Source organism: Lichenostomus cassidix, chromosome 2 (assembly GCF_008360975.1).
Source record: "Lichenostomus cassidix isolate B80296 chromosome 2, HeHo_3.0, whole genome shotgun sequence".
Lineage (NCBI taxonomy): Eukaryota > Metazoa > Chordata > Aves > Passeriformes > Meliphagidae > Lichenostomus > Lichenostomus cassidix.
In genome coordinates this window covers 117,803,424-117,826,975 of record NC_139482.1, presented here as the reverse complement: position 1 = coordinate 117,826,975, position 23,552 = coordinate 117,803,424, and the positions used below count along the sequence as shown (strand labels likewise).

At 40.3% G+C, this 23,552-nt stretch overlaps 1 protein-coding gene across 1 annotated transcript in view; it reads left to right on the top strand.

Moving 5' to 3' along the window:
• Window positions 1–206: 206 nt before the first annotated feature.
• Window positions 207–23,552, top strand: part of CPA6 (carboxypeptidase A6) — an 86,198-nt gene continuing 62,852 nt past the window's right edge. Inside the window, exons 1-2 of the mRNA XM_085049848.1 lie at window positions 207–554; window positions 5,802–6,304. Coding sequence (XP_084905974.1) covers window positions 207–554; window positions 5,802–6,304 — 851 coding nt within the window. The remainder of the gene's footprint in view (window positions 555–5,801; window positions 6,305–23,552) is intronic.

Genomic DNA, 23,552 nt, shown 5'->3' with positions numbered 1-23,552 from the left:
TCCAGCAGATGATGAAATTATGAAATGGTGAAATATTCATGATAAAGTTCTTTCCTAAATCAAAATTTTTTAAAGTAAACTCTTTTTAAGTCAGTAGAATACTGGTCAAATATGTGGCTTACAATTCAAGTAGGGTGTTAATCACAAATATGGGGGTTTGAGTTCAGATTATTTTTTGGCATTGTATTATCATATTTATGGCTATGATGCAACTTCTGGAACCTGCCAGCTCCTGCCATCCTGCCTCTTCTGGCATTGTAGCTACTTGCCTGTGGTTTGAGCTGCCTGCTACGTGTGTCTTCACTGTGTCAGCCACCAAGCTGGAGAGGATAAACAGACAAGTAATGTCAGGGAGCAGAAAAAGGCACCTCCCTGTGGACTGGGAGCATGAGGGTCTCCCAGGGCAGCCCAGCCCCAGGACGTGGGCTTGGCTTCTTGGGGCCATGGCCAGACAGGGCTGTGGGGAGCTGGAGACCAGCTCTGCTGTGGTGTCACTGGGGCAGGGTCTGGCATGTGGCCCTGGGCTGTGGACAAGGCTGGGGAGACCTGGGCAGGTGCAGGCAGGGCCAGCAATGCCCTCGGGGCTCTGTCAGTTCTCCATTTCCCAACTGAAACAATTCCCTCTCACAGCCCAGCTCACATGCATCCACTTTTCTTAGGATTTTCTGACACACAGGTGGTATGATCACGCTGTAGTGTTGCGCACTTGTAAGACCCAAGGATGTTTGCATTAAATATGCTTTTGGGGTTCCCCTTGTTTTCCTCCTCTGACATATTTCACCAGATCTAGACTTTATTCCTTGGCTTTTTAATATTTCAGGACTGACAGAATTCTGTAATACCAGTATTTTTCACCATTTGTATTTTCCAGTCTTTTCAGCATTTTTCAGCATTCAAGTTGCATAAAGCTCTGAAGTACATGGCTACCTAATTATATAGTTTCAAGCTATTGAGGCATCCAAATTTGAAGAAGGACAATCAAAATATCATTCCAGGCACAGATGGTAAAATGACCTGATAATTATGAGGCAATGTTAAGGGTGAGAAAGAGAGGAGGAGGAAAGATGCTTTTCATGCCAGTGCAGCTGACAGATAAATTAACAACTCAGTAGCTTCTGCTTCACCTACCTCCTGTACAATATTCTACGTAATGTTCCCTTTCCTCCCAGAAGATATAATAGTAGTTCTCTGCAGAATGTCTGCAGCCAGGAGTTGTCTGGGGAGTCACACAGAACACCACTGTACTAAGCGTACTCTTTCAGAAGTATCTTTTCCTTCTCAATATTTTCACACGTGTATATTTGGCAAATGCCAATTGTTATAAATAAAAATTGGGCACCTGCCATCTTTCGTGGGCAGTAGCTGCTATAGAGCAGTGCTGATTCAGAAGATTTCTAGCAATGTTTCAAAATAAATATTGTTATCATTTTTCATTCTTCTCAACATTGTAAAAAGGTGTTACTGGGTCTCCAGTGATTGCAAATAATGTGTATTTTTAAACTAGATACTGAACATACAATAGTGCTGGCAGTGCTTGGTTAATGGTTGGACTCATTGATCTGAGAGGTCTTTTCCAATCTCTATGATTCTATGATTCTATGATTCTATGCCATAAAATCTTTCATTGGGAATACGTCTCTACCCCCCGAGCAAAGGAAGTGAGACTAAGACTAAGTACACTCAGACAAGTTTGAGACTCTGGGAATGTTTGCCTTTTAAATTAGAAGACAATCTAATACAAATTCACAAATTCCATATGTTTTAGTGGTTATTATCATTAAATCCAAATGCTAGACTTACAATTGCCAAAGACTTGCTTTTACTCTTGGGACAAATCATTCAGCCTCCGCATTTCTTAGTATGCCCACCTGCAAAATAACTCCAAAACAGTGGTTACACAAAGTTAGAGAATGGCTGAGATCTTTAACTACTGTAAAGTACAGAAATTCAGAGAACAATGAAGAAACGTGCAATGCAAGTGCAATGTGTTACTATACACAAATCACTTACACAGAAAGTAAATACACATGATTTGTGTAGGAGGCGCAAGAAATTTTTTAATTACCATCCTCATATTTCCCCAGCATGAAACTTTCTGCAGAACAGACAAGATAGAGAAATCCCTTGCCTGATAAAAGGTTGTATTTTCACTCAAATAAAAATCCTGTAAGTTCTGAAATAGGGAATATTTTTTATATTGTTTCTTTATTTGTATTAGCAGGGGAAGACACATCTGAGACAAAGTCTACATGCACTGCAATTTGTTTATCCAGTTATATAAACTTCTCATTTGCCATAAGCAATGCTCTTTTTTCCAGAACATTTGGCCAAAAGTTTGAAACCAAGTTGCCACATGTATCTTAAGGCAGAATCTCAAGACAGAACAAGGTTTTCTTCCCAATGATGCCTGCTGCAGAGCCTTTAAAGGTTTTGGTTTTTTTCTCCCATGGTTAGTTCTAAGAAAGAATTCCATACCTATAAAGAAACCTATGAAAGAAAGTAGAGCAGTCTTTCCAAGACTAAAGAATGGACTCATCAGGTTTGTAATACTGTGCTCTAATATTGTCTATCAGTATGGTTCCTAAAGGCTTCTATGGAGGGTTGATCTATTGTTGCACTGCCTATTATACATCTATTTTCCTTTAGCTGCTTCTAAAGCATACCCATATTGAAATATCTCTCAGTTCTACAAAACAGAAAAGAATATTTAACCTGTATTCATGTCCTCCTTCAGAATAACAGAATAACAGCAGAAGAGAGAAATTCTACAAGTGCAATAGTTCAATTCCTTCACTTAATTTAACCATTTTATAAAAGTTTGGTGCCATTGACACAAATTCAAATAAAATTTTTCAGTTATGACAATGCAGCATCCCAAAATAAGTTGAAGACAGAATGCCAAGATTCTTAATTGCAAAATTCATCCCTTCTAAAGATACTTGTACTTCCTTTTAGTAAGAAAATCACATCTGAATACCCTCCAACACAAGGTCAAGCACTGGTTCATTGTAACCAAACTGCCTCAGGTACTAACAGCAGCCAGTCTTTGATAGTGCAGAGCCCAGCACAACCTGAATAACCAACCCCCAGGAGTGGGAAATTCTCAGGTTATCAGCTCTCTGTTGCTACAATAACACTCCTGACTACACAGAGTTGTTAGTTAAGGCTAACTAGCCATGGCACTCATGCATGGATTACATCACATTTATTGTTTTAGACCACAAACCTAACCTAGAATATAATCAGCATGGCCACTTTCACTGTCCTTTATCTGACAAGGTCTCTGTGGGAATTAAAAGAAATGGAGACCAGGTCTTGAAAAGGACATTGCACTCAATCAACTTCAATCTTTTTTAATGAGTTATAGCAGAGAAAATGCCAGCACGAACACGCTTAGTCTAATTTATCACTAATGGGTTTGATTTAAACTAGAAAATGTAAACCTTCTTTAAACTCCTGTTCCTGAACTGTTATGTCTCTAACAAATGTGCAGCAAGGATTATTTATTCAAGCCAATGCAACTATCTCATGAAGGTGAGAGTTGGGACAAATCAAAGGTAAAAAACATGCATATAAGAAGCTAATGCCCTTTTTCTGCTCTTCCCAATAAATGGCATGTTGTAAAGCCTGGGTACCAAATGTGGGCTGCCTGCCCACTCACTTTAAATGAAGCCTTTCTTGTTTTCACACTGTGTTGAATTTCCTCTGTTTCAGCAGCCTGTGTTCCTTTTAAAGTGTGGGACAACTTGATTCATTAAGAGAGAAACTGTATCTCAGTTTGCTCTCTTCTGTTCCATCAGAAGCCCTTATCACTACCAAGCTTCCCTTGGTGCTGATAATTTCTCTTTTCTGTTCCAAGAAGAGAAGGAAAAGAAACTCTGATTTTCTTTGTCTCAAATCCTTTGCTTAGCTGGGTGCTAGTTTGGTAACCCCATATTTTCAGGAAAGTAGACTTACCACGTGTGTAACTTCCAGGCTCGACTACAGTGTTTTAATCCTTTCCTAGCTGCCAGCAGGACAGAGCTCCAGCCCTCCCTCCAGTATGCCCTATAACAGTAGAATTTAAACTGATGGATCAAAGAGATATTGATGAATCTGTATCAGCTTCACTCTCCCTCACTACCTCTGTTAAAGCCCTTTTCAATACTTTTGAGCTATTTCTTTCTCCAGCTTCTCCACAGCTCTACAAGTGTACTTTAAAATTATATTTTAAATGTATTTTAAACTGGCATAAGTAGTAAATATTAACAAAGAAAGCAACAACCTTTTTTGGGGGGGGCAGTATTTATTCCCCATTGTGTTACTTACCTTCACTATTTGGTCTTGGTTCTTGAATTCCCTTTCTATCTCATACCTTCTTGCATTTTACTTTCAGACAATGTTGCAGAAAGGCAGGATTTAAGACTGAAACCTAGAGCCACAGAAGCCATAATTACATCCTCCCTAACTCAAATGAAGCCAAGTTTTCCTCTTGAAAGTAAAACTTTTAGAATAATAGCCAAACTATTCTACAAACAGATGCCAAAAGTAAAATTCTTAGTAACTCCAATAGAGCCAGGTCTTTATCCTGAAAGCAAATACTTTAGAATAATAGCCAAACTACATTTTTCAAGCATTTAAATGAATTCATGTATTACCCAACGCACTTCAGGGGTAGCAAGGATACAAAGTAAGAAAAGTAAATGTGTAATAAAGCAGTGGGTTTTGCTTTAGTATCATACCCATGCCCTTCAAAAGTCAGTTGCTCGACTTTACCTTTGAAGTCACTTCTGAAGAGAGAATAGAAGTTTTATTAAATAGATGTTTGCAAAGTTGAAGTGGCTGAAGATTCACAGAACAGATTTGGGGGCTTGCCTTTAGTTAATGGAAAGTGTTTTCAACAAGAGATGTACAGCATATAAGCATACACACACACATTCACCGCTGCATATTCTCACCAGAAATAAATTTGAGATTTTAAGCAGGGCATGGCACAGGGGGATGGAAAGCTCAAGGGAGAGAACACCAATAACCAGATTGGAGGGAATAATCCTGCCTTGGACAAAGTCTTGTCCACCTCCCGATTCTATCACTAGTGTCAGATTTGGTGCCAGTATGAGAAAGGACAAAGGAAAATGCTCGTTTGCCTTTCAGCCAGAGAATACAAAGTGCATGTGGTTTAATACAGTCCTTTTTCAAAAGGCTCCCTGTGTTTCTGAAACATTAACAGGGATTTACAGTAGTTCTCACACATTCAAATGTCAGCTGGTTCTTTTTGCTCTCAGAGAGGCTGAGAATCAGTTGAGTTTGAAACATTGTTTGCTCCTCTTTAGTAAATTCAACATAAAGGTATCAAAGGGGCTATTCATTTATTCCATATTGACGTTATATTTTCGCCTACATTTTCTTTAACAAGTATTTCATGCTTTTTCTATAAACTACAGTTATTTGGAGAAAAATTCTTCCCATTTTCCTTGTTATTCTCAGTGCTCCAATGGCTTGTCTTTACATGGATCTCTCATCCTCACCAGTGTGGAAGAGACAGTAAAACCCCAGTTTTTAAAAGATGCTGGGCTTTTATTTCATTCTTTTGTATCAGTCTCTCTTCCATTCTCACTATTCAGACCCAAGATTTTTGATTAAGATTCTTGAAATCCCACTTTCTCCTCCCTTCGTGGTTCCTAATGGACTGTTTCCCATTTTTTATTTCATGGAAGTGTCTCTCTGCCCTCTGACCAGCCTCAGCCCTGTCCCAGCCGGGGAAAGCTCACCGGTAATGCCCCGATGCCGCTAAACGGCCCTGGGCGGCTGTCCCTCGGCAGCACCTGCAGCCGCAGCTCGCCCGCCGCGTCCCGCCAGCCCCGACGGAGCCGCCGTGCCCGCGGGGGCTGCTGGCCCCCGCCCGGCCCTTGCCAGCCCCCGGGCTCCCCCGGGGCAGGGCGGCGGGCCGCGCACCCCCCTCACCCCCGGCCCTCCCCGGCGGGCGGGCGCCTCCCCGCCCAGCGCCGTCCCCGTCCCGTCCCCGTGCCCAGGCGCCGAGGGGCTGCGGCCGACGGGCGTCCTCCCCCGGCTTTCTGCCCTCGCCGCCGGCGGCCGGCGACACCTCCGAGCGCCCCGCTCCTCCCGCCCCTGCCCCGGCTTTTTGTGCGCCGCACCAGCCGCCACCTGGGGCGGGCGCGGCGGCAGTGGCGGTGGCGGTGCCGGCGGTGACGGTGACGGTGCCGGCGCGGCCCCGCACGATGCCGCTCCGCGGGCTCCTGCCCCTTTGTCTGCTCTGCCTCCAGGCTGCGCTGCCGCTCCGCGCCCACCGCGGCCGCTACGCCGGGTAAGTCCGCCCGTCGCCCCGCTCCGCCCGGGGCAAGGCACCGCGACCGCGCTCTCTCCGCTCCGCTCCGCCGGCCGGAGCCGCCGGGGTCTGCGTGTTCGGGTGTCCCTGCCGCCGCCGACCTGGTCGTGGGCTTGTTTGATGGCAGTTGTAGGAGGTAGCTCTTGAAAGAGGTGCTGCGAGTCTCTACTAGGCAAAGGGAGGATGCGGCACTGGGGGGAAAGAAAAAAAGTCTGAGTGTCCTTGTAGAAAAAGAAATTGCGATTATACAGGGGAGAAATGAAAGGTTTCGAGGCTCCACCGTGCTCTGAAATTGTGATAAACACCTTATAGTCTTGGCTTTTCGAATGAAGATTTGTATTTTCCTTGAGGATACCGTTGTACTTGTGCTTAAAATCGTTTTAAAAAGTTGAACGGTGTGCAGTCACATTAGTGAATGCATAGACGCTCAAGCAAGAAGGGAACTCTACTGTAAGCAAGTGAAGACTAAAACTTTCTCGTGTATTTCAAACTAGACTTTTCTCTTTTTTTTTCAACAAGAGTTCACATTTGTGTTAGAAAGGGAAAGACTGAGCTGAGTAGTAATAAAGGACAAACTGTGGTATCATTGCTAGGCTTTGCCTCCAAAGAGTATGTTCTTTGCCTGTTTTAAAAACTTTGGTTTTAGTAAGTATTTAACATAATAGGTTTATGATGCAAATGAAAAGGCAGTCCAATATAGGAGTGTTAGAAGCCAGTGGCATGTGTCAACATACAGTATAAAATTCTTTCAAAGTGACCAGCAATTTTGTCAGGATAACCACACCTCTCTATGGAAGTAAGAGATGTATTATTCTTTTTATTTTATTGGAGTAGCCAAGCCAGGCGTAGAAATGAAGTTTAAAAAAAACATTCTCTAAGCTTCAAGGACTTGGTAATGTGATATGAAACCATTCACCCCGGGTCACTATTAGTGATAGAAAGTAGTTAAACACTTGACAGCTGTTTCACCATCTCAGTTCAGTTCCTTGCATCCCAGTATCTGTCTGCAGTGGAAAATCCAACAGGCGCCCCAAAGTCAGGAGTCCTTCTGACAGTGCCAGGAAGAGGCAGGACAGAAAATGAAACCGTTCTTTAAAGCCAGGGTCCTGCTGTAAGTTTTGTGCAATGGCATTGTTCTCTACAGAGCCCATCTCACAGGCATGGTCTCCATGATCTTGATTTTTTTTTAAATTCAAGATTGCATTCAATTTGTTTCCAGATGACATTGAGATGAATAACACATTGTCAGTGCTAGTGCTTAACTTTTTCTGAATATTAATTATATGAGTTATCTACTAATTGATATGTGAAATGTCAAAATACACATTTTACTATCTAGGTTCAAGTGGCATCATCAACTATAGTCAGGTTGGTTCAAATAGAATAATATGCATGAAAATCCAAATGTTGTACTTCTGCTCAGTCATGTAACCCAACAATTTTGTTCAAAGTTTCAAAAATTACTTTCTTGCTTCAGAATTTCATATCCCCAAAGTGACATGTGAAAGATGTGCCCAAACTCTCCTTTGTTGATTTTTTTAGAAGACTTTGCTCTAAAAGCTTTTGGACTCTAGTCCAAAAAAAAGGACACTTCTCATCAGCTTCCAGAAGTTGGGCAAGAAAATCATTGCTAAAAAAAAAACCAAAACAAAAAAAATCAAACAAACAAAGAAAAACCCCAAACAAACAAACAAACAAACAAAAACGCTAGAGTTAATTATAAAAACTCTTGGCCAATAGGCAGCTGTAGTAGGGGGCCAAGATACATTTGCAAGCCTTGCTGAAAATGTGGTCAATATTTGAAACAGAAACCAGAATGTGTACCACATGTGTAACATGAACTGGAAAAACAAGCTAATATTTTTCCCACTGTACTAATATTTTCCATTTCTACTACCCTGGCATTATTTGTGTCAATAAAAGACGATGTAAAGTTAATTTGAAATGGGATGAAGGTTTCTACAGAATTATGAGTATATCTTGTCCATCTGTCATCATCCCAGTGTCCTGGGCAGGATCATTTAATTTCTTCAGTGTGTGCTATTGATTAGTAGCAGTGGAGCAAATACTGCCATTATTACTGAACCTGGCTGTCACTCAAGGGGAAAAAATCTTGGTAGGTTTTTTTTGAGAAAGCCAATTATGAGGTGAATTGTTAATGTTCACCATTAGAAGGGGTGTCCCAACAAACTGACTTCTTTTTGTGCCAAGAAACATCTGTGAATCCTAGTAATTTCTATTGTGTCAGAAGTGTACCATAAAGGGAAAAGGCAGAAGTATAATTAGGGCAAAAGAATGAGAGAAAAAAAGAACCAAAAAAAAGCAATGGAAACATTTCTCATAAACTTAGCTCAGCACTAGGAGGCACATGCAATTGTAACTCTTCAGCTAAGAACTCACACCCAAGACAATTAACTGGCACTGCACATGTTTCTCCAAGCTATGTCAGAACAGGCCAGGTATGCCATATGGACATATTTTTAAGCAAATGTGTTCCAGATACCTTTGGGAAGTCAGCAAATAGTTGGGGAGTCTCAGCAAAGAGGAAGAAGCACTCATGCCCACTGAACTCTTGGAAGGACTGAGGGACAGTTGTCCTCTGCCTCACACAATACACAGGAGTTCAGCCTGCCTCCCTGTCCCTGTGCCTGAAGGAATTCAAGAGGAGTCTCTGGAAGGCACTGCTAATCAGCCACCCAACAGCAAATTCAAAACTATGCTCACCCACACATTATTCCTTCCTGCATTTGTATGTTCTCTACAGAGGTTCCAGGGGAAGTGGGTAAGTGGGAGACACACACACACACACACACACACACACACACACACACACACATCAGCATTTGGACAGAGTAGAAGTGGAATATTCAAGATTGTTTTTCAGGAGGCCATTACCAGAAGTCCAGACAGGGGCAACAGATAACCAAATGTGTGGGTATGGTTTAAGTACCTGAAATAACCAAATATGCTAGAGCTCTTTGGTTTCCAATAGAAACAATTTAGGCCCTAAGAGATGTCTACAAACCTTGAGCAACATGGACCTAGTAGATAAAGATAAATTGTTCACTGGTTGTTCCTGTTACAGGAAGCAGGAGACATAAAATGAATTTAGTAGGAACTTTCTGATGGTTCTACTGAGTAGAGTGCTGGAGTGGATGGAGTTTTGTGAGGGTTTTTCACTAAATGCAGCACTCATCCTACTCTTGGTAATCCCCTGAAGGAGATGGCTTCCCATTAGCAGGTCAAGATTTCTTAGAATAGAAAATAGCTCTTTCATTTGCTCTTTAAAAATCACTACTATGATCCTCAGTTCATCTACCTCCACCTGTAAATGGTACCTTGGCATATTACCTCCTATTTCTTCCCCACTTTTTGTTCTTCCAGATCCATTTCAGAAGTGTTTCTCATCTCACCTCTTCTCTCACTTTCAAATGACCAAGTGCAGGCAAAGACTGAAATAACTTGTCCAGTTTTTCTCTAAGGTATTTGTTGCAAGATTTGGAATATTTTTAAATGTAGGATCAAGATGATAACTCCTCCAAAATGTTATTCTTTGGTGGATTGTAGTACTGCAGATAATTATAATTTCTCTTGGTCAGATGAAGGCTATGGTACATGCTTACTGTGGAGCAACCACATAAAATAAACTGCGAGTCATGTGGAGGTGCATAAGCAAGGAAACTGAGAAGAGTAAAGTTCTGTAATACAAGATATAATATGCTATTGCTACTGGGACATGACATCCGGAAAATTGCATAAACCAACTGTTCACATAGATAAGGACAGATATCAAATCTGAGAGTATTCAGCAAATTTCAGGTATTTTAATGCCCATTAATTCCCCTACATACCATAACTAAGTACCTCTGATCCCACAGTACCGTACACACAATGGCTGACAATTGTTCTGTCTCATGGAAAAAACACATGGGAGTGTGACGAAAATGAGTTGCTGAGGCAATTGAGAAGTGGAAAGGAACTCCTCCTGTGCTATTCCCTCTGCAGATTTTTTCCAAATGTTTTAATCAGGGACTAAAAGCTCTGGTATGTAAAAGAAGTTCTTTCTCCCTGCTGCTCAGCTCCCCATCCCCACCCCCAAGTCATAGTCAAATGTCATGAACACAACTGGCAAAAAAAGCATTTGGAAAGCACACCAGTAGCATGAGATGAAAGATAATTATATTCATTCAGATGAAAACTAAACTTAGGCCTTCTCTGCATGGTGTAAGGGAGCTTCTAAGAGGTGAAAAGCTGCAAGCTCTTGAGCAAAAACTGTTTTAAGTATCCTTTTTTTTCAAATAACCAATAATTCTGTAGTGAAAGCACCACTGATTCCTAAAACCAGCACAGATCAGTGAAATCCACAACAGCTCTGGGATGACTTACCTATTCTTGTCCCAACACAGCAGCTCTAATTATGTGCTTTCTCGTTACCTGATATTCCCCCCGCACAATAACATTTATATTCTCCTATAGGAAAAAAAAAATACTGCCAAGTTTTGATTATTTTTCTCCTCTATGTCCAAGCATGATAAATTTACCTTTTAAAGCCTCTCTCCCCTTCTCATTATAAATGAAAAATATGAAGTGTTTCAGTTGCTCTTTTTTTCCCTCTTTTGCTTTCTTTTTTAAAATAATTGGAACAACAGTACACATCCACACTACCTAGGTGAAGTGCATGCCAGGCAAGGAGGCTCCCAGTTTATTATGACTGTGCTAAACTGATCTGCAGGTTCATGTCACTGTGTGAGCCTGGTCCCTGTACTTATTCAAATTGTGACACAGCTGCCTGGTGTTGTAGTTTCTGACCTCTGCAGGTGGAGAAGATGGGAAAAACCATGGGAAGTAAGGGAAGACATAAAATATCAAGACATGGGCAAAGCTTGCACCCATACTTAGGAGCTCTGAACCTGTCCTAGGTTTCCTACATTATATGCAACCTATGACCTTTCAGTAAGAATGATTCTTTTTTAAGTGTAAAAGCAGTTCTGCTAAACACTTACACTTCCCTCATTTTTAGAAGTGTGTATGTTACAAATGGGAATGTAGTGTATTATTAAAGAAAATTCATGTTCAGAGTTGAATCCAACAATTATGTTTTGCAAAAAACACCTGGGATACATCTAAGGTGTACTTAGAGAAAGATACCTTTAAAAACAAGGAATTCACATATAAAATCTACCTGGACCCACAGTCTAAAGCATCCACTTTGAATATGCCAGCTTCACTGTCTCATGAAACTAAGCAGGCAAAGAAATACAGCTTTTCCCAGAGTTTCCGGTAGTAGTTGCAGTGAACTCCAAATTTCCCATTTCTACTCTGTACTCACCAGATGCTGCTGCTCTGAGTTCACATTGCCAGAGTCACTTATAGGCTTCTTAAAATGGGGTTCTCAAATCTGAGTGTTTTGTACAGGATTAACAAGCACTTAACAGGGGACAGACACTATATAAATTATGTACATAGTTTTTTTTTTAGTTAAAGAAAAAAGGAATCTAAAATATGTGAGCAATTCACATAAAAGACAGTAGAACCTACTTGAAGTCCAGAAGGAAATTCACAGTTTTGAAAGGAGCAAATTTGAAAAAGGGAGGCTAAAAATCTGTTTTTCTTGAGTACATTACTAATCATTTATAGGGAACCATTAGTTTCATAAACTGCATAGCACTGTATGCCACACTGCAGAATAAACAGGATTCCAAAATCTCATTTTCTGAAACTCTAGTGTCTGTGAAAATGTCATTTGTATGTCTGAAATGTCCTTACATGGTCAAAATGCTGTAGGAAACATTTATTGTTGTACCCAGTTGAAGGTGAATGGACACCATCAACCATCTCTCACTATCTACAGGAGGTAAACTGTCATCTCTGTTTTGCAGAATGGCTTTTCATTTATGTTTTCTCCTTAATTGTCCTTCTTTACATAACAGAAGCTGTACTCCCTCTACTGTGGCAGAGCATAGTATTTAAGTGGTCAGTGTGTCCATAATGTTCACTCAAAAGTCAAGAAATAAGCAGTTTTATTGATCATATATTGGGCATCTCTTCAGCTCTCCCGTAAGCAAAACCAGCTGTGAACATGCATATGGCACTAAAAACTGAAAACAGCCATGTAGGTCACCAGTCAGTATTTTTACTGCTCAGGCAATATGATTTGTCTTGCTCTCAGGCAGAAGACTAAAAAAAAATTTCTGCAGTTTGACCCTCTAAACAAAAATAAAAATAGAAAATAATTTAAAATAAACAGCAATATTACTGTCCCCTGTCCACTTAGCTTACATATTTATGTTAGCAGTGTGGTTTTTCATGCAGAAAACAAGTTGAAGTGAAACCCATACTCTCCATTCTATTTATGATAAAACAGGTTTAGTTGGAAAATCAGAACCAATAATTACAGTTATACATTAGATGTCTCTCTGAAAACCCTGCTGTGGGTAAAATAGAACATTTCTTGGTCTCAGATTTGCAGGAACAAATCCATAGTTAGCAAAATGCTGGAGACAATGAAGTCCATTTCTAATTTTTTTTCAATTCATTATGATTCTGCTTTAAAGGCTTCATTCACATGACTGTAGATGTGGGTTCAAAGCTGTGGTTCTGATTTGATGTTGGTGTTCCAGCAAAATGTGCATAAATTTCAAGGGTGCTATTAATTTGCACCTCAGTATATCAGTTCAGAATCAGACCTTAAACAGACTGCGATTTTAAGGAAAATATCTGCAAAGAAAGCTCCAAAACTGCATTTTGTGCAAGGCACCTGAGGGTAGTTAAGCCTCACTCTGAGGCTGAAAAGATACTCTGAATTGAAAAGATATACCAACAAAAGGATGGGGACAATAAATTCCATTTTTTCTATTATTTTGCACCTTGAACTTGCCAAATGAGGAATATGGGATGGGAGCTGGAATCCAGCAGTGGACAGGGAGCATGAATCCCTTCCTTCTGCCTGTGTCTGCTCTGTGCAGGCTGAATGCTCTGGAGAACAATGCTTGGTTGACCTCCTCTTCCTCTGGGGAAAAGTGGGACTTAAAGGGTGTTTATTTAAAGAGAATCCACACCATAAAGTTACTAGACAAAACAATATGCAGAACAGCATTGTCTAAAGAGATGCTCTCGATTGCTTGTATACAGCCATAGAAAAAACAGATGTAACTTATTAAATCAAAACATTTTTTTCTTTTCTTTATGTTAGAGAAGCTCAGTTCTGCAGCTCAGTTCAGGGGAGACTACCACAGCAGGACCTTGAAAATGAATTTGTAGGTGTTTTATTATAGTAAAATTATTCTAAGAAAAAAATACTGTTTCTTATATCACACTGTATTTCAAATATCTTCAGAATAATGATACAGTTAGCAGCACCTCATGGTTGACTCAGAGATAAAAAAAGAGGCTCTTTTTAGTTGAGATTAAAAATAAATTCTGGGCATTCACAGCCCAGAAAGCCAATCATATCATGGACTGCACCAACAGAAGCATGGCCAGCAGGTCAAGGGAGGTGATTCTGCCCATCTGCTCCAGTCTCATGAGATCCCACCTGGAGTGCTCCAGTGTACCCAACGTAACAGGGACCTGTTGCAGCAAGTTCAGAGGAGGGCCATGAAAATGGTCAGAGGACTAGAGCACCTCTCCTGTGAGGAAAGGCTGTAAGTTTTGCGGTTGTTCAGTCTGGAGAAGAGAGGACTCCAGGGGGACCCCATTGCTGCCTCTCAGTACTTAAAGGGAACTTGAAAGAAAGATGGGGACAAACTTTTAGCAGGGCCTGTAGAAACAGGACAAGGAGTAATGGTTTTAAACTAAAAATGGGGTTGATTTAGACTTGATAGCTGAAATAAATCTTCTACAGTAAGGGTACTGAAACACTGGAACAGTGTACTGGTAGAGCTCTGGTTGCCCAGAGCTCCATCCAACCTGACCTTGAAGGTTTCCAGGGATGGATCATCTACCACCTCTCTGGGCAACCTGAACTAGTGAAAGATGTCCCTGTGGGGGCCATGAAGTAGATGGCTTTTAAAGGTCCCTTCCAACCCAAACCATTCTAAATTACTTTAGCAGACCTGATGGAAAAGTGCCACACTGTTTGATTTATTCCGCCCTACTCCTACCAAGATTACCACCAGATGCTGCTCTGAGGTTGCAGTGCAGTTGTATAACCAAACCCTGCTAACCCATACTAGTGGCCACCTGCTGCCAGGGTAGTCAGTTGTGCTTCTGCTCTTCCAGGTGTGCAGCCTCTGCTCAGGAACTGGAGTTCCTCTGCCTACAGCAAGACAATTGCACAAAGAGCAAAAAAACACTTCTTCCCTTTTTTTCCCCCTGGACTAATTGACGGCTTATCAGGTTGTGGTCTGGCTGCTGCAGAGCCTCTGTGGTTGTGCTGGCACAGGAAAGGAGCAGGACTGGCTGTTTTTTTGGGACCTGCCTGTGTACCTTGAGCCTGTCAGTGTCCCTACTCACATATTCACTGGAGACAGTTGTCTGAAAGCAGTTAAATCCAGGTGTGTATTCCAAGGAGCACACTGTGGGTTTACCTCAGCAGAATTTGGCTTTTTGATCTATCCTGACTGCCAGATTCCTCTCCAGACCTATGTCAATGGAACAATCACAAATGAGTGTTTCAGACTCAGAGAGAATAGTAGGATGCTTATTTTCAAATAAGCACCTTCCTGAAAGTGCAAAACCAAAGAAAAATTTAACCTTGGTACTAGCCATCATCCTGTGGGGTTTTGAAGCAAAGGGACTGCATTCTTAATGTCTGAAGAAGCTGTGAGTCCTTCTTTACATAACAAATAAGACTGAGGTGATAGGGCCTACAGAAAAATAACTTCTATTTATTAAAAAGGTTGGTGTTAGGCAAATAATAGCTATTACATGTCAAGAAAGCAGGGAGGATGTTTAATTAAGTATGTTTCATTAAGAGCTCTGTCTTTTTTGTCACAGCACAGTTTGAACAGGGAAATAAACCTTGAGTTAACTTGAACTGTATAGCACAGGCAGCCAAGAACACACTCTGCCCAGAATTTACACCAAATAACAGGAGTCACCATGCAAGCACAGTGCCAAGGCTGGGCTGGATGTCTCAGCAGAGTGAGGTTGTGTCCTTGCCAGCAGCATACAGTGTAGACATACCCAGTGGCACAAAGACAGCACAGCATGTCCTTACCCTGCTCTCTTATCAACAGGCTGGATCCCTGATCCATCTGCCCGTGGTAGTAACAATGCTAAAAAATGTAAATGGAGTCATTAGTAGAATATAGAATCTAAGTAATTTGCTTTCTTTTTGAAAAATCAAACAGTTTCACCTTTAGTTTGCTCAGCTGAGGTTCTTTTATTTTGCTTTTACCAGACGTTATTTTATTTTGCTTTTACCAGAAGCAGCTCTCTTAGTTTTGAAATAGTCAAATGTGTAGTCATGTTTTGATTTGGCCAACAAAAAGCCTTCAGAGAAAATCAAAGCATTTGTGTATAAAGGGTAAAGCCTTTTGTATTCACTATCCAGCAGCATAAAAATAATTACTGATGTATTTTGTGAGGCCTAGCCTAGAATATTAACTGCAGTGAAATATGTAATCATGCAGGATTTGATCACTACTGCAAGGGTTTTTTCTATTCAACACTAAGTTGTCTTGAGAGAGGGTAGTGGTTCTCCCTCGGAAGCAGCTGTGAGGAGGTGGAAACACAGGAACCAAGGGCTTCTCTGTCCAGACCAGGTCTTGTGAGGAGCCCTATCTGCTTGCCATGGGCTGTGCAGTGTCTGAGCACATTTGGTATATCGTGTCTCTCACAGGCCGCAGGCAAAAGAACATTATCTGGTCATAGAATCAAAGAACTGTAGAACTGTTTTGTTTATAAAAGACCTTCAAGATCACTGAGTCCAGCTGGTAACTTAACACTGTGGAGTCCACCACTGAACCATGTTCCTAAGCACCACATCCATATGTCTTTTAAAGACTCCCAGGAATGGTGACACAACCACTTCTCTGGGCAGCCTGTTTCAATGCTTGACAACAGTGAAGAAATTTTTCCATCAACCTCTGTCAGACGCATGGCAAAGATGCTGATCTACTCTTGCCAGGTGGTCCTGGGCTCAGACAGAGACAGAAATGTGGGTATTTCAGGCTCAAATTGGGTGAGGGAGGACTCAAGGGCTTTAGCCTTTCCTCCTGTGTACAGCAGTTTTTTGTCACAGGACGTAGTTATATTTTTCAAGGCCTTGCATCTAGCCTCACCTACCCAAAAATCTATATCAAATTAGAAAGTGGGTGTCCAGTGAGCTCAAGTGCTTTTGCAGTTCAGAAGCAAGGTGTCACAGACCTGGAGACTATAGGACCACCAGTGTCTCCCACTGGCATCCACTCCCTCTGTTCTTAGTCTTTAGCCAGTGGGTGGCATGTAACCTGTGGCTAGCACAGGTCTTTCCCATGAGAATTCTTTTTGTGTTTTATAAACAAAGATAAAGTTTGGATGTTGTTGAAAACAGTGTCTCAAGATTTGGACAGTGCAGGCCTGGCCAGTCAGGCCTAGGGGGAGGTTTCTGGCTGACCAATCTGGGTGACCTTTGAAAACTCTATATATATGTTGGATTCAAACAATAAAGTACTTTTTCTATGCCACGCTGAGAATCGGGGCTTTCCTTCTCTGCTAGCGGCTCAACAGCGACAGTAACCCACCGGTTATTTTTCCTATATTCATCCCTCTTCCTTGGACCTATCACCTCTTCTCCATAAGATAACTGGCTTCTTTTTTTTACTATATGATGAGTGGTGGACAAAAGGGCACCTCAAAATTCTGGTAGTCAGCACAGGCTGCCCCTGCCTGGCCAAGGTGCAAAACATTTTGTAATGATTAGCATGTATCACCCACAAACAGATGGGGAAAGAGTACAGAACCGTGGAAAAATTAGTTAGCTTAAGCCTCTGGGAGGTTATGGAAAAGTGGAGTAAAGTCATTGTCCTACATGTTAAGGAGTGCAAAGACTGGTGCTCAGGATAAGTTAAGCCTTATGTCTCTATTTTATGAGAGGCAACCTCTCCAAATCCTATGAAAGGTCCATGGAGGGATGGTGAATGAGGGGCTCCATGGACCAGGAAAACCTGATCTTTTGCTTCTGCTGAATGACAGTGTAAGAGTGAGGGCAAAACCCACAGACTTCACCTTGTCAGATGAGATCAGTCCTACCAATTTGCAGACAGCGAGACAGTGCTCTGAAACCGTTTAGGGTACAGAATAGTTGAGAATAAGGGATGCACACTGTGCTCTGTGAAATCTGATCTTTCTGCATTGTTTGCCTTTAATCCAGCGACCATTATCTGTGCTGAAAAAATACATGTGAGCTTTTATGTGTGGCAACTGCACTCGGGGTGGTCTTTGAATTAGAAGGCATTTGGTCGCAGAGCCTGCAGCAAGTCACGCCACTGCAGCCTGCACAGTTATATTGGGAAAAAAGAAGCAGGCAGGAGAGGAAAAACCTTGTCCTGGATGGTTAAAGAGGGCAGGTCTGTGAAAACTAGAGCTGAGGAAAGAGGTTTCTAATATTCAGCTGTATTTACTGTGAAGTGACATTTGCTTAGAGAAGAGACATGCATTTTAAATGTTTATTCCACAAGTAATGGATCTGCCAGGTTTCAGTTATCTTGTTAGAGCTAATGAAATACAGTCTTAATGGAGTAGTTGATAGCTGGCCAATAAAAATGCAAAATGGTAATTGTGTTAAAACATAAAATAATTAGAACAAACAAAAAAATACTTTATGAAGAAATCCCTTTATGCAGGGATCTTACTGGGAGGACCAGTTTTACAGCACTCAGTGGAAAAATTAATTATTAGGGTGTATGTAGCTACAAAAGTCCCTCTGGTTCACTGGAAAACATTACTTTTTTTAGAAGAAAAAACTAACACAAACTTCAGGCAAACAAAGGGGGAATTTTTAAATTAGTTGTTGTATAAAGAACTTTGCTTCTTACAAGAATAAATAAATGGGTCAAATTAAAGTAACATTTTTAAAGTTATAAAATTGCATAGAGGGTATTTATTTCTAAACTGCATGGCTATAAAACACCAGATGCTGTACAATGAAGTAATCTCAGAACAAGACTGGAATCTGTTGTCTGTGAGGAACACGCAGATGCTTGCTTTTAGCAGTGACGTCTTGCTCATAAAACAAGAACACCAAACACTCTTCACTGCATTCAAAACTTGTGTCCCCATTGCGTGTGGGACTTTGTTGTTTTAAACTTAATTATTACTCATGTGAAACAAGGAAGGGAGAGTTTTAGATTACAGTTTATAAAGAGAGAAGTAAGAGTTGTCTTATATTGTGTTAAGGATTAACTGAATGAAATGTTGCCTCTTGGCTGAGCTTGGCAGCCAAAGAGGCCTTTGCTGTTTTGGCCACACATTGTCCTGATGCATGGCTAGGGCCACACCTCTCTATTTTACAAAAGCAAAAATGGAAGCACAACAAAACGATACATTTTTCATTTGAGATGGAACAAACCAAAATTTTGATATAAACACAAAGTATCACCTCATATATTGTGCTGCTTCTTGCATAATAGAAGTTTTTGGCAGCTTGTTCTTAGCCATGGAGCATGCCAACTTCATTTTCCATGAAACTTTATGTAATGGTAGCTGGTCACAAGAAGAGTATAGTGAGAAAGAAGGTGCAGAAATATGAAGCCAACAATTTAATGGTTTTGTAAAGCTCTACATTTGTGTGGAATTAATTGACATAACATATCAAGTGTAGTTCAAAATGCACATATTTTGCCCATTGCAGCTTTATAGACTGAAATAATTGCAAATGGAAATGAATTCACCTTATGAATTAATCCCAGTGTACAATGTGAAAAATACAGTTTAAATTTTGAGTGTATAAAAGCAGATAATGTGATGTTAGCTCAATTTTTAAAAATGAAATAAAAAATAAATACAACGCTGTATCTGGGTTCTGAATTTACTGTTAAGTGGACATGTACTTTTACTGCTCATTTCAAGTGAAACCCTTTTGTTTGCAATTTTGATAAATCCCATTCCTTCAGACATATCAAAGCAACTGTCCTTTTCTAGAAGAAAATGCAGAGCAAAGTTAAGTTTCAATATTGATCACAGGTTTCATAATTCATGCATTCAAGGTAACATAAAATAATACAAACATTACATATTTTTTCATCTGAAATTTCATCTCACTCTTCGAGACCATTTCAGTCAAATTGAGCTACATCCAATTTATCTGCCAAAACCTCAGCAAAATTAGATAGACCAACCAACCTTCCCCAGCTCAGCATTTCACCTTTAGATGGGAGCAAGTACATTAGAAGCTCTGTCTCGTAAAAACATTGGGTGCTACAGCAGCAGGAGATTTTTAGTGAAAATGATGCTTGAGGGACATATCTTGGCAAGCAGCAGCTCCCTGATGGAAATAACATTTGGCATCAAAAGTTCTTTCACAGAAGGCCTATGTACATAATTTCTGAGCTGTCTTTTTCAAAGAACGTTTCCTTTTGCTGGCTGTGCAGGTGCTGAGCTGAGATTACAGCCTGCTGTGTAAAAACCTGCCCCTTTTTCCTCATACCTGCCTCTCAGTTCTCACCCCCCTTCTACTTCATTGTCCTCATGTCTCCTTGTAAACAGCCTGCAGAACCATTCTGGGTAGGGACTGAGGTGTTTTACTACCTGCTGGCTCAGCATATAATTCCAGATCTTTGTTGTTGAGTGACTGCACTATAATCAGGCAATAGCAGTTTCAGCTCTAAAACAGGTCTTTTGGACACTGGGCCGAGCCAGTTTATAAATAGCAGATGTATAAAGGTGAAAATAAGCTCAATGATTTTTTATTATTATGAATGTTTCCAATTTAGGGATTTGGTTTCAGTTGGACAGAAGGCAAGAAATGCTGATGGGATGATTTGTTTAAGGAGCTAGCAGCTCTCTTCAGCATTTCATTAATTTCTGTGAGTTATTGTGCCAGAGAGATCTTAAATCATACTTATGAAATTTTTGTAAAGCATCAACAGACAAAGCTCTGTTTTGTAATATATTGAGTAGATGTGAGCAATGCTGAGAAATAACTGATACCTGAGTGCGAGACTGCACTGACACCCTCTGAATTTGGCATCCTGTTCTCATGGATCCCCTTGGATTTTCTTGGTATATTTGCTTTGGTTTAGTAGTTTTCTCTGTGTGAGGGTGGAAAATAGGGATCAAAAAAGAGGAGTAAGCAAGAGATCATAAACAATGGTTCTGAGAGACATTTTCTACCCTGGTCATTTCAGTCCAATGTAACACATCCTGGATGAAGTTGATAACAACGTCCTTTTCCACTAAAAGTTACAGGTATATTTTTATACCTTCACACATATATGTACATCAATATTCCTTAAACCTCCAAACCTGTTAAGTCACAGCAACACACACAAAGGTAACTGTCTTTCATGCAGAAAGTATGAACAGCATGATGTCATGCAGTCAGGTAGACTAAACAATTTGTCTTTTTTAGACAAAAGCTATAAAACCTTTAGAAACATTTACTGTATCAGGTATCTGATGAAAATTACAGTAATAAATTTGAGATTATGTAGAAACTGCATTCCCAGGACAATTACAGAATGCCCTAGGCATTTGCTGTCTGTCTGCTTTTAGGCAGAACATGTTTACACCATGTTTCATAAATCCACCTTCTGCAACATGGAGAGGTTTATTCTAAGAGCACAGCAGTGAATTTTCTAAACAAAATGAATGACATAAAACCTCAAATGGCAAGTTTGGTATTTCAGTGAGAACGGCACAATACTTAAGGGAGATCTCTGCATTTGTGGTTTGTCACAGTTTGCCAAACTAGACTCCAGACTGATGTTTAACAAATAATCAGAGTGGTAATGCTTTTTAACAATCAAGTAATAAACAAGTGTAGTGGCATGTCTCAAAAAATCAGTTGTAAGCTGTTTTAACAGTGCGTAAAACATTTGCTTATTACCACAGATGCCACACAGCTCCATCACGGAGAGTGGCACTAATGGGACTTTGCTGTGTGTTGTCAGTGTCCTCAGTCTTTCCAAACAGCCCCTTCACCATCCTGCCTTCCTCCAGGAGAAGAGCCAAAATCATCATGTCACATTCGGTGACTATTCAGTGACTATTCTGAGCCATGACTCAGTTGTTGCCACACCTTGAACTTTGAAAACACAGTGTCACTGCTTTGCCAGTGAAGAGTTTTGGGAGAGCAGCCAAGGTGCTGAGGGGAGGTTTTGATGGAATTACAACAATGAAATCAGAATCCACCCAGACATGAATGTTCCTTAATTGGAGGAAAAAGTGATTACTGGGCAAATAGGTGAAATTTTCGTAGGTTTCAGTTCAGAGCATTAAGCCTTTTTTATCTCTGTGGAAGTAAAAACCTTACCATCTAATAGCACCTCTGGCTTTTTTGTTTAGCAGAGCTCCCCAAAAATAGATTATATTTCTTTTCCTGGTAACATGAGGGACTCCAAAATCTACTGCATTATTTCTCTGCTTAAAGAATATTTTTCAAGTCCCACTTTTCCTTCAAGCTTATAGCTTTTTGTTCCTTTAGATAAAATAAATAACACTGCCATCTGATTTTCTGATTTTTTTATTTCCCTATTGAATTGCTTTGGAAAAATACAGACATTGATTCAGGAACCTGCATAATTCTGGGCAGTATTGGCTAAGTTCATGTGTTGAACAGATGACACAAAATGTTTCCTCCAGAAGTTACTAAATTCTCCAAAGTGAATGAAACCATAATACATTTTAATTCATCTTAATTCATGGTGTGATGCGAATTTCTCGACCTCACCCCACATTTCTATACAAATATTTGTATTATCTAGCCATAAACTGACTCTATTAAATGAAATAAGACACTCTGTACTCCATTTTACAAACATTTCTCCATAAATTAAGTCATATTGGTAACAGATATGAGCCCAACTAAGTCCAAAGCACTAGAAATAGTAAGATGAACTATTTAAAGGGTCCATTTTTGTGTGTTTTAAATTGGCAAGAAATAACTTCAACCTTTTCTTTAAAAAAAAAAAAATGAAAACCAAAAAACTTTTAGGTACGCTGGTGATCACAATATCTGATATTAAATTGTGAATGTTTTATGGTGTACTTTTGGGATATCAATCACAGGACCCATAAGCAAAGAGTCAGTGAAGGAGAGAGAATCTTCCAGGCGTGACACATCTGGTTCTTTGGCAGCCTAAACAGATTTTATGTTGCCAGCTTTAAATTGGGCCTTTGAGTTTGCCACATGCTTTATCTGGTGATGGGCTGTCTGGACTGCCCTGTGTTCCTGGTTGCAGCAGCTTTAACATTTAATATTTAGGTTTATTTCCCTCCCTTCTCTCTCTTGAGAGGATGTCCATGCAAGCAAACCTTCCCACCCAGCCCTCAAACTTAGGGCTCATGGCCTTGCTCTTCTAAACCTCTAAATATGCATTTCTAATTGGGACTGGGACAAATTTACAGTGCTACAGGAATTATGATCCTGCATCACCCACAGTTCTACACTCAGAGACATTCAAAAGGAGTAATTAGAAGAAGATTTCCCATCTGTACAAGATTCTTAATGTATCCATTGACTGGTCAGAAACTTCTCAATTGTTTTCTTTACTAAACTAAGGCTCCATTATCAGAAATCTATTACTGGAAGAAGTCAGCTGTAAACTGTATTTCTCAATTATGAAAATGAATCTGGAATCAGCTGGGTATGTCACCACAGACTGTAAATGGGCCCATTTCTGTATACCTTGATTTCAGGCATTCTGCAAAGAAGCACCTTACTGCTTTTAGAGGTAGATGGAAGCTGCTGTTAGGGGAAAAGAAAGAGTCTTGTTTATGTCCTGGATGTTAAGCTCTAATAAAACATAAAATTGCCAAAAAGGAGCATCAGTAATTTCCAAATTGATACAGGAAATAGAGGAATTGAAATAGCTCATTCTTGGTCTATTCCATTTCTGGGTTGGTTGCAGCATCCTAGTACTCTTGCCCCTACATCTGACACTTCAGTCTGTGTACAACATACTTCTAAAGTTAGGGAGGGTTTTTTTTCATGCTGCTCTTAAGAATTACCTTTTCTTTTTTTCCTGCTCAGACCATGCAATCAAAAATATCTGAAATATCAAGTCTCCACTGTAAATCTGTATATTCAAAGCCAGCAGGTGTATAGACTAATGTTTTTGTTTTCCTATATCCACAATTTCTT